This window comes from Neofelis nebulosa, chromosome 12 (genome assembly GCF_028018385.1).
Source record: "Neofelis nebulosa isolate mNeoNeb1 chromosome 12, mNeoNeb1.pri, whole genome shotgun sequence".
NCBI classification, from domain to species: Eukaryota; Metazoa; Chordata; class Mammalia; order Carnivora; family Felidae; genus Neofelis; species Neofelis nebulosa.
This window is the reverse complement of record NC_080793.1, coordinates 2,192,311-2,207,252: the sequence shown is the minus strand read 5'-3', so window position 1 is coordinate 2,207,252 and position 14,942 is coordinate 2,192,311. Positions and strand designations below refer to the sequence as shown.

General features: G+C 56.0%; 1 protein-coding gene and 1 long non-coding RNA gene across 3 annotated transcripts; one reads left to right on the top strand and one right to left on the bottom strand.

Moving 5' to 3' along the window:
* Positions 1 to 431: 431 nt before the first annotated feature.
* LOC131491093 (uncharacterized) lies at positions 432 to 2,218 on the bottom strand. 2 transcript variants are annotated; one of them, XR_009251303.1, is made up of 3 exons: positions 1,859 to 2,218; positions 887 to 971; positions 432 to 794 (listed from the first exon to the last, which is right to left on the bottom strand). It is a non-coding gene; the product is annotated as an uncharacterized LOC131491093 (long non-coding RNA). The 2 variants fall into 2 exon arrangements; XR_009251304.1 differs by lacking the exon at positions 1,859 to 2,218 and adding an exon at positions 1,561 to 1,842.
* A 113-nt stretch (positions 2,219 to 2,331) lies between these two features.
* Positions 2,332 to 8,529, top strand: SURF6 (surfeit 6). The gene is made up of 5 exons (XM_058693585.1): positions 2,332 to 2,495; positions 3,517 to 3,720; positions 4,284 to 4,372; positions 5,457 to 5,657; positions 5,848 to 8,529. Exons 1-5 carry the CDS (start codon positions 2,402 to 2,404, stop codon positions 6,325 to 6,327), a joined length of 1,068 nt encoding a protein of 355 aa, XP_058549568.1. The 5' UTR covers positions 2,332 to 2,401; the 3' UTR covers positions 6,328 to 8,529.
* The last annotated feature ends 6,413 nt before the right edge of the window (positions 8,530 to 14,942 follow it).

Genomic DNA, 14,942 nt, shown 5'->3' with positions numbered 1-14,942 from the left:
TCCTGCACCTCTGCTTGCCCTCTCATCCATAAAAGCCACGTGAACATCAGCCGCAGACCTCACGCCACCTCACCCCTAAATGCCTGTCAGCTTGCCTCTCTAGGAAAAGCAACTCTCCATGGCCCAACGCCAGCATCAGGCCCATGTGAACAATTATCCCATAATATCATCTAATATCATGACACGTTTTTTTTTTTTTTCTTCTTCTCTGTTTTTAATGTTTATTCTGAGAGAGTGAGGGAGGGGAAGAGAGGAGAGACAGAAAATCCCAAGCAGGCTCTGCGCTGTCAGTGTAGAGCCTGACATGGGGCTCAATCTCAAGAACTGTGAGATCATGACCTCAGCCAAAACGGAGTCGGACGCTTAACCTGACTGAGCCACCCAGATGTGCCTCATGACACATTCTAACGTCCCCAGTCGTTCTCTAAATGTTTATTTTTGAATGTTTATTTCTGAAAGAGCAAGTGGGGAGGGTTAGACAGAGGATCCAAAATGGGCTCTGCGCTCGAACTCACAAACTGCAAGATCATGATATGAGCCGAAGTCGGCCGCTTCACCGACTGAGCCACATAGGAGTCCCTCGAAACATCTTTTTACATCTATTTTCATTTTGCGTTGCAGTTAGTTACTATTTCTTATAGCCTTTTGAAATCTAGAACAGGATCAGGGTGGCAGTCTGGAACAAGTCAAAGACAGTTCCGGATATATTTTGAAGGGAGAGCCAACAGAATTCACTCAAGGACCGGGTGTAGGGAATGAGGAGGCAGGGTGGCTTCAAGGTCTGACTTCTGTGCCTGGAAGCATGGAGTGGCCTTAACTGAGGCAGAAGGCAGGCAGTGAGGGGAGGCGGGGTCGGGGGAGGCCAGGACCCCTGTTCTGTACATACCCACGATGATGCGTCTCGTGTCCAAATGTGGGCCTGGAGTTCAGGGGAGTCAGCAGCACCGAGTCACGAGCTCTGAAGGGAGTCACTGCACAGTAAGAGTTAACAGAAAAAAGAAATGAGACCCAAGGAGGAGAGTACGTGTTCAGGGAGGAGGTAGGATCTGCTGGTCAAACCCTCCAGGAAACTCACAGATGAATAAGGCCCATGAGTCAAGATTTGCACTCAGAACTCAACTCTTCTCCCGGCCCTTTGGCAACGCTGCTGCCATCAACCACCTCCCGCCCAGACAGGACCTCAGCAAAGCCTCAAAGACCCCCTGGAGATGGGTCACACGGGACGGAGAACCCCAGACTGGTGGTGTGGACTGGAAGAGGACACATCATCCCCCTCCCTTCGCACATCCCTGTTCCTCTGCACCTCTGGCTTTGATGGTGGAAACGGACGGTGCCAGGAAGGACACGTTTATGGCTCAGTGAGTGTCCTGGAAATCTACCGTGGGGGACAACGAAGCCATCCTCTCCTCAAAACGTCACCTCACAGCAGAGATCCCGGGCAGAAAGTTACATTCTTATTGCTTCGTCAGAAACCTTTTCAAATAGCTTTTGAAATTGTAGTTTATAAATCCAAGTCCCTGCCCCCTCCCTCCCTTGAGGAATAAGGCCTCCCCTACTCACCCCAAGGCAGCCCCTAAAGGGCTGGGTGTTGTGACAAAGCCTGTCACTGCCATGAATTGCGGAACAGGGGTGCGGTGGTCTCCGACCTCAGGCTGAACGCTCCCCTCCCTTCCCTCGTGAGTTAAGGGATAAGCCTTGTCCTAAATCTTAGCCTGTGGTTGCCCTGTCCAGAGCAAAGACTCCAGTGGGTCTTCCTCGAGCGCCCCAGCATCCTCCCTCCCGACACCTCACATCCCTTCCTCCCGGACCTTTCTCCTTGGCACTCCCCGTTACCCGACTCATCCTGCGCTTGCCTTACGTGTTCCCGGTGGCCACACACACGCAGACCCGCCGAGGACGCCGCTGCGTGTCTTCTCAGCGCTGGCATCTCCCGCCCTCGCAGCCCGCCCAGCACCTGCTGGGCGCGCGGTGCTTTCGGAGCGGACCCGCTCTCGCCGGGTCCCGCTTCGGATCTGGGTCCCCAGAGGGCTGAACCACGGCCGATCAGTCCCGTCGCCCCCGGGTACTGAGCGCCCACTGTGTAAGCGGCACCGTGCCGGGGGGGGGGGGGGGGCGTGGGGGGGGGGTGGGGCGCGGTGGCCGGAAAGTCACAACACCGTCGCCATCCCCGCCCGAGGGAAGAGGCCGGGGGCCACGGAAGCCCAGGACCCACAATGCTTTGCGCCCCGCCCCGCGCGTCTCTTCCGGCGGAGCCAGGCCCGGCTAGTCGAGCACCGCGCGCTGGCGGCTCGGCGCTCGGCTGGCGGCGCCTGCGCACGCGCGGCTTCCGGCGAGGGCGGTCCGGCGGCGTGGTGAGGGTGTCGCGCGTGTGTCTCCCGGGAGAGTCCCAGAACCCGCGACCATGGCCTCTCTGCTCGCCAAGGACGCTTACCTGCAGGGCCTGGCCAGGAAAATCTGCTCCCAGCCCAGCCCGGAGCCGCAGAAACGCAAGTCCGGTACAGCGCAGCCGGGGTCGGGCCCGGGAGGGCTGGGGGTGGGGTACGCCCCTGCGCCGCCCCGCGCAGCCTGCGGGTGGGTGAGACACGTGGGTGCGTGAAGCAAGCCCGTAAGACGGTGGAAAGACTCATTAGGGTTATGTACAGTTGTCACTGTTTCCCTGCTTGTGGGCATCAGCTCGGGGGTGCCAGGGAACCAGCTGCGTCCGCTCACCGGGCCGGAGGCCCCTGCGGGGCCTGCAGGAGGTGACCCGATGGGATGGGGGAGGTAGGGAGAGGGCGGGAACGGGACGGCTCCTACCAGTGGGGTGTACCGGGAAGTCCGTACACAAGCAGGTGAGACAGAGGTTGACAGCTGTGAGTGCTGCCTGGACCCGAAGGGGCAGAGAGCATCAGCGTCTGACAGGCAGCTACACGGAGAACGGCCTTTTGTCTTTATGCGAAGCAAACTTACTCATTACCGGAAGTTAGGAAATTTGAGGTTTGTTAGCACTGGGCTGTAACTTTATACGTTAAAAGATTAGTTTTCCTTCCGTGAGTGTCTCAGCGTTTTAAAACGTCTCATTTCGTACTCAGTGTACTCTTTTTGTTAGCTTAAGTGTAAATATTTCTTGATCCCTTAAAAAAACAAAAGCCTGTGTTCTCGTTTTTGACGGCTAGGTAGTGCTTTGTAATGTGACAGGTGGCTTAACTTGTCCTTGTAGGTGAGTATTCAGATTTTTCTAGTTTTTCCCTGTGATGAACATTTTTGAGGTCAAATCTTGGTGCGTAACCGGGACGGATTCTCATAAGCAGACTGCTGGGTCAGGTGTGGATGTATTGCGGGGTTTTACCACCTGTGGCCAGTCTCCTTTCTCAGGTTTGTGGGTGGCTCTGAGCTTTACAAAAGGACAGGGGTCTCTGCACGCTCCGTCCTGATTCGCCTACAGTACCCTGGGATCAAAGGTTTTGCAAAACTTTCATGCAGGTTGGATGGGTCACAAAGGTTAGGACCGCAGCCCTTTATGATTTTGTATTTCAGCCAGCAAAACTCGAGGCTCAGAAGCTTCTGGGCCCCCAAAAAAGAAGAGGAAGAAAGCGCAGAAGAAATCCTGGGAGAGGGAGGAGAAGGCTGTGGCGCCAAAAGCCCAACCCCTAGGGGAGAAGTCTCCAGCAGCTTCCAAGGCCAGAAACCCAGCAGCAGCCACGGAGGAAGAGGCCTTCACCTCCACAGGATCTCCTGCAGGTGGAGATGTGGGGCAGGGCTGACTGAGATCATGTGAAAACGTGGCCCTCTGTGGACATGAGAAAATACGGTGTCACGCACATTTTTGGGGTATTTTGAGACTTTCTAGAGAGCAGGTTTTCAAGGGACAGATCCCAGGGAATACATAGTGGTTCCAGGCCATTTGGCATTGGGGTCTGGTGAGGGGCAGGGTCATGTTCCCCTGAGGACCTTGCCCCGAGGAGGCTCTCACTGCCTGCAGGTGTCCAGAGTGGCATCACGAGAGCTGACCTGTTGGGAGAGGTGGGGAAGCCCCGCCTGCAGAAATTGGAAGAAACGAGAGATGGGTTTGTCTTGACCCATCAGAAGCATTTTGTCTTACCGCACGGGGGTGTTCTGTTCTGGGGGCCAGTCCAGCTTGGGGAGTGGAGAGTAGTGTTTACTAGAACTGTCCTGCAGGTCGACGAGTGGCCACTTGGGGAGTGGGACAGTGTGTGGGGTTTCAGGCTTTGAAGCTGGACCTTGGGAAGAGGGACGGGAAGGTCAGGCAGGGGGTTTTCTCTTAGCTCCCACTTTCCTCACAGACGTCGAGGTCACAGAGTCTGATTCTTTGTTTGCCCTGGATGTTCTGCGGCAGCGGCTACGTGAGAAAATCCAGGAGGCCCGGGGCCAGGTAAGTTGGGGAGGCTGCTGGGGTGTAGGAAGCAGTGTGGTTTTCTGCAGTGGTTTTCCTGGTCTGCGTGGAGGAGAAAGTACCTTGGTGCCCTTTGTGGGCTTGGTCCTCAGTTCTGCCAGCCTGGGCAGCCGCTGTTCCCACCCCTGCAGCAGTGTTGCCAGGGCCATTGCGGTTTTGGTTGGCAGGAGATCAGGTGTAGTTTCCAGCATCTTGGGGAGACTCAGTTCCCACGGTAACCTGCTTTGTACATTCTGTGCTGTGGGCTCCCTGTGCCCTTGGAGAGAGGCTTAGTCTGTCGAAGGAAGCTGCCTTTGTTGGACACGACACCGGGCAGTGCTTTGTCCTCTTAACGTCACGATAGCTCTGTGAGGTGGCGAGGGTCTGCAATGAGGTGACCGCTACCGGAAGCACCAGACCTAACCCTCCTGGGTTTTTTGTGCTGAGTGACATAATCTTTCCACTTAGCCACCACCTGCCCTTTCCCTGGGGACGTACCCTGGGCCTCTTGCTGTGTGGGACAGTCCCCCAGCTTCTTTATGCAGTGCCCTGGGACAAGCCTGGGGATCGTTCCTAAGGGGCAGCCTGAGCTCCGGCCTGGCCTTCCTGCATGCAGGTCTGGGTCAGTCTGGTAGAGTTCTCTTTTTGGCCTCCGGACGGAAAAGGCCATCTGTGAAAGCAGAGGTTAGGTGAGTCACCGGCAGAACAGCGCCATAGTCAGCATGGGCATTGAGCGTCCTGATCTGATGCCGAGTTCCAGGTGGTGTCCTCGGCTAGCCCTGTCCTCGTCTGCAAAACGATGGAGGACACATGTATGTTGAATTATTTGTAAAGGGCCCTGGTGCAACGTCCGTGTCTGGGAACTGGAAGCCATGGTTCTTACCTGGGGGTCCTCGTGTCCTTTTTGGGGTCCCTTGGATTCGGGTGACAGGTTGTCTCCCGGGGGAACACTGAGCTCAGTGAGCACTTTGTCTCGCACAGGCGTTTCGTCACCCGCTTTCCTGCCCTGATTCCACATCCCAGACCGGGGGCCCCGAAATTGGGAGGCCCTCGTGAGGGAGCTCTGACTCTCCTCCTCCTCCAGGGCAGCACCTCGGAGCCGTCTCCCGCGGCTCTGGAGAAAAGACGCCGGAGGAAGCAGGAGCGGGACCGCAAGAAGAGGAAGCGGAAGGAACTGAGGGCGAAGGAGAAGGTGGCAAAGGCCACGGAGGCTGTCGAGCCGCCCCGCGAGCCACCCCGCGAGCCACCCCGAGAGGAGGCACAGCTGGGGCTGCTCTTCAATAAGGTGAGAGGCAGGTGCAGCCATGCAGGCTCGGGGACCCGGGCTGTGCCCCCAGCTGGCCACGTGGCCTGTGTCCCGAGGCCGCCCGTTCGCGGAGGCGGGTGGCGGCAGTGCCTGCCCCTGGGGTGCTCATGGGGGCTCACGGGAGAGGCGCGCCTCGAAGCTGGAGTTCACTGGGGTTGCCTCCCGCAAGGTGGAGGTGAGTGCGGGGGAGCCGGCCGGCAAGGCCCAGCGCCGGAAGGAGAAGAGGCGGAAGCTGAAGGGGAACCTGACGCCGCTGACGGGGAAGAACTACCGGCAGCTGCTGGAGCGCCTGCGGGCGCGGCACGGTCGGCTGGCCGAGCTGCGGGGCCAGGACGAGGGGAAGGCGCGGGAGCTGGAGACCAAGATGCAGTGGACCAACCTGCTGTACAAGGCCGAGGGCGTGCGGATCCGGGACGACGAGCGCCTGCTGCAGGAGGCCCTGAAGCGCAAGGAGAAGCGGCAGGCGCAGCGGAAGCGCAGGTGGGAGAAACGCACGGCCCACGTGGTCGAGAAAATGCAGCAGCGGCAGGACGAGCGGCGACAGAATCTGCGCAAGAAGAAGGCGGCCCGGGCCGAGCGGCGTCTGGACAGGGCTCGCAGGAAGGGCCGCATCCTGCCCCAGGACCTGGAGCGGGCTGGCCTGGTGTGAGGACCCAGGCCGCGTCCCTGACCGGCGGCTGGGCTGCCGCGGCGGGTGACGCCGGGCGGGGCTCGGTCGGCGCTGTCTGGGCCCCTGGGCACGCGGGCTCCGTGGGCTCAGCTCGCGTGTGGAAGGAACGGTGTCCAGAATGGAGGCCCACGGTCTTTTGGATCCCTGTAAGGAGTGACCGGGTCCGGGTTCCCGCCTTCTCTTGGGAGGCCAGACAGCTCCCTGGAAGTTTGCAGGGTGGGGGTGCAGGGGGGCACCTCCCTGGCCCCTTCTTCTCCTCCCAGTTTACAGGGGCAGGGCGGGAATGGCCTTTGGGACTGCCCGTGTCCTTGCTGAGCTCGCCTGGAAGGGAGGGATCTCTGTAGACCGAGCCAGAGGTGGAGTCTCCGGTGAGGGCGAGGGTGAGCTGACCTGGGTGTGGCCAGAAGGGAGTTATCTGGGGTTTATTTGTAGGAGGAACAAAAGGTAGCACTTAGGTGAACACACGTTCAAAGTCTCAAGGTGCCTGCTAGATCTGCACGGTGTGTATTAGGCTGGAAAGAAAGGGGGAGACAGAGGAAAAACCGAAGCTCAGACTCAGCGAGGGAAACGAAAGATGCCCAGTACGGCAGCGGGACTCCACGCAGACCTGCAGGGGGGCAGGAGGGGCGCAGACGTGCAAAACCCCGGGGCGGGGGGTGGGGGGGCTCATGGCACATAGATTCTGTTTGGGTAAAGCTGTTAATAGAATCATTTTGACTCGGGTTCACTTAAGAAGCAGACTGCCGAAGGCCACCTGGGTAACTAATGACTGAGCTAAGCGTCCAACTCCTGATTTCGGCTCAGGTTGTGTCTCCTGGTTCATGAGTTCTAGCCCCAAGGGAGGCTCCACGCTGGCAGTGTGGAGCCTTCTTTGGATTCTGTCTCTCTTTTCCTCCCCTGCTCGTGCTGTCTGTGTCTGTCTGTCTGTCTCTCTCTCTCACAATAAACTTAAAACATACCCAGTGGACTGTAATGGAAAGGCTGGTGTGGACAAAGCTGACTTGAGAACGAACGGCACCGTGAGGAGGAAAGAACAGCCCCCCCCCCCCCCCCGCCCCGTCCCCCCGATGGAGGGGTTCCGTGCTCCCAGCAGGCAGAGCGGCTCTGACGACCCCGGGACTGGAGCCTTGAGTCTGCCCAGAGCGGGAGATTTCTGATTCTTTTCCTAGGCCTGGAAACATTAGGCAGAACTCTGGTGGATGTAGAAGGTCTGGAGGAGAGTCCCGAGCTCGATCTAGCAACACAGAACGGCGTGTCCGGAAACACACGCTTTGCGCGTCTCTGAAGCAGCAATGAGAACTGAGTGTCTGGTCTATAAAGGGCGTTTTCGTTTCAAGGAGTCAGACCAGGTGTGGTGTCCGGCCACGGCAGGGTTTCGTCGTCAAAGTCAAGAGGTGGTCTGAGTTTCACGTTTGGAATTTTAAAAACACTCTCGAGTCTACCTGTGGGTGGTTGTGGGAGGTGGAGCCTGACTCCCAGGTGTCTGTGCTGAGAGCGTGTCCTGCGGCAGGTGGCAGCAGGAGCAACTCCTCCAGGGACAATAATGGGCAGTGGGATGTGGCCAAGGGAAACTCCCAGGACGAGTCTGGGAGGCCCAATAGACCCCTGTTGGGTGTCGTCGCCTCCAGTGTGGGAAGACAGTGCAGCATGGTGGAAGAAATCTTCAAGGGCCTAACGTCAGAGCGTTTCCAGAGCCAGATGGCGGAAGTTCCCCCTCCCGGGGTGGAGGGGATTGGATGAAGGTGCCCCAAGCAGAACACCTGCCCGGAACAGTGGTTCCAACTGTCCCGAAGGCCATGGCGGTGGGAAAAGGAATAAAGGGAGAAAGCTCACTGAAATGAAGTCGGGAGGCCGGAGAGAGGAGCACTCGTGCACTGTGCTGCCTTGCGTCCATCGTGGGAGGAAGTGTCACCGACCCAGCAGAAGCGTCCTCGACAGGAAAGGGTCGTGGTCACAGGCTCAACAGGGAAGGACGCTGCACCTCCTGTGAGATACCCAGCGACCCGGCCAGTGGGGAATGGCCCTCGCCCTGCGCTGTGAGTCTCTGGGTCAGGACAGCCCTTCCCAGCATCCTCCTCGTAAAATAATCCCCCCTTTGTTGGATTTGCCTGTGGTTTTGCCCTAATTTGCGTGTCCCGGGTTGCAGTTCTCTATTCCTAAATAAACACGTTTTGCTGGTAAGGTCACTGGTAATTGTATTATTATTATTTTTAATGTTTATTTTTGAGACTGTGTGAGCAGGGGAGGGGCAGAGAGAAGAGGGAGACACAGAATCCAAAGCAGGCTCCAGGCTCTGAGTTGTCAGCACACAGCCTGACGCTGGGCTCAAACCCACGAACCGTGGGATCATGACCTGAACCGAAGTGGCTGCCTAACAGACTGAGCCACCCAGGTGCCCCTGGTGGTTTTATTTTTAAGCTCAGCACTAGTCTCCTTTCGCCCCTGGCCCTTTGGGTGAGTCTGGGAAGGAGCACAGCCTGCCTTCCCTCCTGTCCAGGGGCCCTAGGACTTGAGCTGATGGACATTGAGAAATTCAGTGAGTGGCTGGGACCAGTCAGGCAGCTCTAAGTGAGGCTTCTGTTCATCAGGTCTGGTGGGGGTGGGGCGTGCAGAGAGAGCTGTTTCTAGACCCTGGTGGGTCAGCTCATCCAGTTCACTGCACCAGTCATTGGAGCCTTGCGTATGTGGCCTGTGGAAAGAAAAGTGCTGTGTGTTCCCTGCGGTCGGGTCCTGACGCCTGCGTCGGCCCTGAGCTCAGTTCTGGTTTCATCCCAGCACTCCAGCTTCGGAGAAGAGCTGCCTTGTGCTGCTTCTCCAAGATGCCTGAACTCGCACGTGGCAAAGGTGTGCCTCTCGGATCCTTCCAAGACAACCTGTTGGGCAGATGAGCAGGTAACAGGGTCAGTAAGGCCCTTCCAGCAAGCCTACGTCTCCACTGGGGCGTCTGACCTTCCTCTTATTCCAGGGAATTTCCAGAAGCCTCACTTACCTTAGTGTGCACTTCAGGGGACTCCAGGTTTTGGCTGAGCAACAGAGGAAGTCACCGAATCCTTCCTAGTTCCCTAGCTAGCCTGTGGACTCTTGGTTCCAAATGGAAGCCAATCTGAGATTACATCCCGGGGAGTTGTTTCTAGAGAGCACGTTGTGAGTCCTGCGGGGTGAACGAGGCAGTTGCCGAAACGTCAGCAATGTTCTGGTCTCCAGGCTCTGGAACGTGATAGCTTGAGTTTGGAGCCTTGATCCCCCAGAGGACAGATACAAAATCGGCTGGAACTTCCTGGCACTCCAGAGCTGCACGCACTCCTGGGTGTTTTCACAGAAGCACCAGTAGGTCCTTTGTTTCCTCATTCATACTTTGAACTCTTTAGTAACTATATCTGATAAAATAGAAAATAAAAGCTATGTGTAGTTTGCTGCTGCTGCTGTTTCACTGGCCGAGGCAGCCCAACATGGCTGCTCAGTCCAAGTGTCTGGGAAGGTTTTCGTCGGTGCGCGGCTACAGCGGCCCTCCTTCCTGGCCAAGCACTGCCCAGATGTTCCGAGACGTTCCTCTGGATTTTCTCCAATACAAAACAGCAGATGTTTCTGTCCATTTAGTGAATTGAACCTTCCTACTTTGGCCTCGTAACTGGGTGCTTGGAGCCTGTTGGGGTGCGACTCTGCTCATAGATCTAGATACCAGGCGGCGAGGTGGCCTTGGGAATGAGGACGCTGGCTCCTGGCAGTTTTGCTGTGAAGTTGAAACCGCTCTTGACGGTAAAGGTTATCGGTTGAGAAGACAGGCCGACCAAACATTGGATCCGGAAGCTTTTGTCTGGAAGTGCCACGTGTTCTCACACTCCGCTGGTCACATCACGTGGCTGCACATAACTTCCAGTGGGGACAGAAACGCAGCCCATCTGGTGTCCGGGGGAAGAGCCAGGAAGTTTTGTTTTTTGGGTTGTTAAAAATAAATTTTTTTAATATGTATTTTTGAGAGAGAGGGAGCACGAGCAGGGGAGGGGCAGAGAGAGGGGGAGACACAGAAGCCGAAACGGGCTCCAGGCTCTGAGCTGTCAGCACAGAGCCCGACGTGGGGCTCGAACCCACAAACCGTGAGATCACGACCAGAGCTGGAGTCGGAAGCTTAACCGACTGAGCCCCCCGGGCGCCCCAGGAAGATCCCTGTTCTTAAATGCGTTTCAAAATGGGAATTAGTGTGAGGTCTGTAATAGTATCACACGATACAAGAAAACAAAGAAAAAAAGCAGTCACCTCTATGAAATGAAAGAATGCCCAAAGTAGAAAAATGACCTTACGGAGGAGATGGTGAATCAGCAGAAGGATTGAAAACTACGAAAGGGGACCCGGCTGGCTTAGTCGGTGGCGTGTGCGACTCCTGATCTCGGGGTGTGGGTTCAAGCCCCATGCTGCACATAGAGGTGACTTCAAACATCAGACAAGCTCGGAGAAAAAGTGCAAGTAAAATAAGTCCTCATGGAAATAAAATTAGAAGGAGCATACGAAGAATAAACACTCCTAAAATTTCACACACCAAGAAGCATAATAAAAGACAAGGAAATGAAACGGGACAAAGCGTTAAGGCGCAAAGAGAAATCCCAAAGTATCGAAAAAACACATCAAAGGAAGCCAACTAAAGTGAAAGGTCTTTCAAAGCTATAAAGAGCAAAACAAATTCAAAGAGCTTCACGGGACCAAGAGTAAACATCGCCCCAGCTCCCTTATCAAAGGGGCAGAGTTTCCACTCGGACCACAAAGCGAGCCCGAAGTCCGTGATATGGATAAGAAATACACTTTACGAAGATGTGATGCAGATCGGCTCACTGACAAAAGGTTTGCAAGGGATTGCGTGAATGCAAAGAAAGAGAAGGCCCGGGTCACGTGCTGGCGGTTCTTGTCGCCGCTGACTTCAGGGACACGAGCGCTGGGTGAGAAAAAAGGACCTCTTAGGACAACAAGCACGTTCTCAACAAAGATACGGTCAGTGCGAGTATCTGTCCACCTAATGACATGTCATTAACCTGCACAATGAAGGGGAGACACAGAACGCTGAAGGAACACGATTACCCATTCAGGTCTGGTGTGTGTACTGAGAGTGGAAAATACAACTTTTCAAAGACTCCAGGGACGGTCACGATGACAGATGTCCACGAACATTAATTCGCTGTAAAATAAATCTTCATAAAATAAAGCACTGACTGCAGGCAACATTAACCTCAAATTATAGCCAGTAGTAATCATACAATAAAAAGTTACTACCCTCCCAATAATTTCTTAAAAATCTCTCGACTCCTGGGAAGAAAGCCAGGGGACGGGGGCATCAGCATGGCAGGCTGCAGCTGGCACAGTGCTGAGAGAAATGAGCTGATGTAATTACTTAGAGGAAGAAACAAGAAGAAATACGAATAAGTAAATTAGATACCCTGATCAACAATAACGGAGACAAAGTGACTCGATACGGATAAAAGGAAATACGAGTCAGACGTCATTACTGTCAACTATTAACAGAGGAAGAAGGAAAAGAGGAACAAGAAGAAAAAATGCAAGATGAGAAATGAAAAAGGGGAAGCAGGCAAGGGTAGAGGAGAGACTTGAAAGGCCGTGATCAGGGAGCACCTCGACGGCTCAAGTCAGTCAGGCGTCCGCCTCTTGATTTTGGCTCAGGTCATGATCTCACAGCGTGTGAGTTTGAGCCCAGCATCAGGCTCTGTGCTGACAGCGTGGAGCCTGCTTGGGATTCTCTCTCTCTCCCTCTCTCTTGCCCCTCTCTGCTTGTGCGCGCGCTGTCTCTCACAATAATTTTTTTTTTTTAAAGGTACTTTGCCTAACTCTATGCCAATAGACTTGAAAATCTGAACAAAACAGATCGTTTCCTAGGAAATATAATTTGGCAGAGCTGATTTGGGAAGAGGTAGAAAGTTAAAGCAGACTGATTTTCATAAAGGAAATGGAGAGAACTTCCAAAGAAGTTTGTCCCTGTTGTAGACAAACAAACAGAAAAAAATCAGTGCAGAACTTCCATGGAATCGTTGTAGTTCCGTTTAAACCGTTCAGAGAATCGAAAAAATACTGCTTCTAAATTACTTCTATTAATTGAGCGTGACACCGGTAGTGAAATGCCACAGAGCTCAAGTGAGAGTGACAGAGGGGCAGCACTTAAGGTCCCGCAGAGCGTGCTGGTGAGGAGGGGCCCCAGTCTCTCCAGCCCCTGGTGTCCAGGCGTGCAGCAGGTGACAGACAGTCACCGAGTATGTGAACGAGTCTACACCGGGTCCTGTCAGAGGCACGATGCCAAGATGTCTCATCTTTGCCCGTGCTCCCCGTACTCTGGAGGGGACAGGATGCTCTGTCCGATGGTGTGGGGAGGGTTTCAGGGGGCAGCGCCCACTGCACTATGGGGGGGACTGAGGCACAGCTCCGCACACGGGGTCGTGGTGCTGGGGGAGACCCCCCCCCCCACCAGGGGAGCAGTACACGAGGGAGAAGCCTGGAGAGGTAGCTGTTGTGGCCGATCTGAGGAGGGGTGTCGAGGCAGATCTGGGGGTCGGGCAGAGTTTGGTGAGACTCAGGGCCACGGACGGGAGAGGGCCGGGGGCGGGCTGGTCCCCAAACCCTGGGGAGCCACCAAGTGGGCGGCAGGAGCCCATGTCCTGAGACGTGTGGGCGAGCTCCTGATGGCGGGGGTGGGGGGTGGGGTGGCAAGAAGGCCTGTTGAGTAAAGATGCGGCTGAACAGACCAGCCCAGACTAACGGCCAGGCCAGGGGAGTGGTGGCCGCAGGACACGCGAAGACGGGAGAGGGGTTCTCGTACCAGGAAGAAAGTTTTGAGGAAACAAACTGTACTGTGACTGATGGGTGAGGGAGGTGCTTGTAACCATCAGGGAGGGCTCCCTGCCAGGTGGCTATGGGCCACACTCCTTCCTTCATTCCTGGTGGACCCAGTTCTGCCCCACCTGCTGGTCTGCGTTGCCGACCTCGGCCCATTGGGAGTCGGGAACGTTTCGTGGGCTCCACGGCTGCTCCTGGCCTGGACCGCGGTTCTTGCCACCTCACGGGGCCACACGGTGGTCCTCAGGCCCCCACCTCGGGCTGGGCTCCCCCAAGGCCTCGCTGTTGTCGCCCAGGCCTACGTCTGGGTCCCGCATACCCATCAGAGGCCCAGCCCTCTCAGGCTCAGCACAAGTGGGGAACCGCCCAACCAGGAACTGGGAACTGGGAGACCGGGAAGCTGGGGTTGAATCGGGGGCAGAAAGTGTCCTTTGTTTGTCGTGAGCCAACGGCAGAAAATACGACACAGTCGATTCTTAAAATTATGAGGATGAAGTTCATACAACGTAAAATGAATTATTTTATCTTTTCACGTGTTTATTATTTATTGAGAGAGAGAGAGAGAGATTGACTGTGTGCATATGCACTGGGGAGGTGCAGAGAGAGGGGGAGAGAGACAGAATCCCAGGCAGGCTCCATGGTGTCGGCACAGAGCCTGACACAGGGCTCGAACCCACAAACTGAGATCAAGAGTCGGACGCTTAACTGACTGAGCCACCCAGGCGCCCCAAAACAAATCATTTAAAAATGCACAGTTCAGGGCGCCTGGGTGGCTCAGTCGGCTAAGCGTCTGGCTTCGGCTCAGGTCAGGACCTCAGGGTTCATGAGTTCAAGTCCCGCATCAGGTGAACAGGAGCCCCGCCTGGAGGGAGCCCTGCTTCTTCCTGTCGCCCTCTCTCTGCCCTCAGTCACTGCCCACCCCCCGTCGAAAACAAAAGTGTGTGATCCAGGGGCATCTAGTCCATTCGCACCGGTCAGGATGCCGTGCCTTTTCATGGCTGCGTGATGCTCCGTTGTGCGGCCGGCCCACGCTCTGCTTGTCGATGGGCCGCCGGTGGGCTGTTGTGAATCCGCTGCCGTGAACGCGTGTGGACGTGGACGCGGCACGGTGTCTGTTTCCGGCCCCTTTGCGTCTGTACCTGAGGCGTGGGACTGCCGGGGTCCGCGGTGGCTCCGCGCTACATTTTGGAGGAGCCGCCAGACTGTTCTCCACGGCAGCTTCACCGTTTTCCGTTCCTGCCTGCGGAGTGGGGGGCCCCAGTTCCCCCCGTCCTTAGCAACACGTGTTGTTCTCTCGATTTTTGACTCTGGCCGTTCCAGTGGGTGTGGCTCCGACTCGCGTCTCCTTGAGGGCCAGTGGCGTGGAGAACCTTTGCGCCCGCCGGCCGTTTGCGTGTCGTCCTTGGAGAGGTGTGTAGCCGAGCCCCTCGTCCATCTTGAAGTCAGGTGTCTTTTGTCGAGTTGTAAGAGTCCTCCACACGTTCCGGCTATTAGACCCTTATCAGACGCGATTTGTAAGTGTTTTAAAATACTATTTTATGTGTTGTGAAGAGCGAGACAATTTTCTTTGCGTGGTTTAAGCTCCTCTTTAGGCCACTGGCCCATTTTGAGTTAAGTTTTGTGTGCAGAGCGAGGTGGGTGTGACAGCTGACGTCTCGTTCAGCTTCTGCCGCTGCGTGACCCTGACAAGGGGCCCCTGTGGGCCCAGCTCTGCAACCCTGCCCTCGGCCGGATGCAGGCCGGGGCATGCCTTGGGGACGATTCGA

Coding starts and splice junctions, on each gene's coding strand:
- SURF6 (XM_058693585.1), top strand. CDS start 2,402: ATGGCCTCTCTGCTCGCCAAGGACGCTTACCTGCAGGGCCTGGCCAGG. Junction 2,496..3,516: donor GCCGCAGAAACGCAAGTCCG/GTACAGCGCAGC, acceptor TTTGTATTTCAG/CCAGCAAAACTCGAGGCTCA. Junction 4,373..5,456: donor TCCAGGAGGCCCGGGGCCAG/GTAAGTTGGGGA, acceptor CTCCTCCTCCAG/GGCAGCACCTCGGAGCCGTC.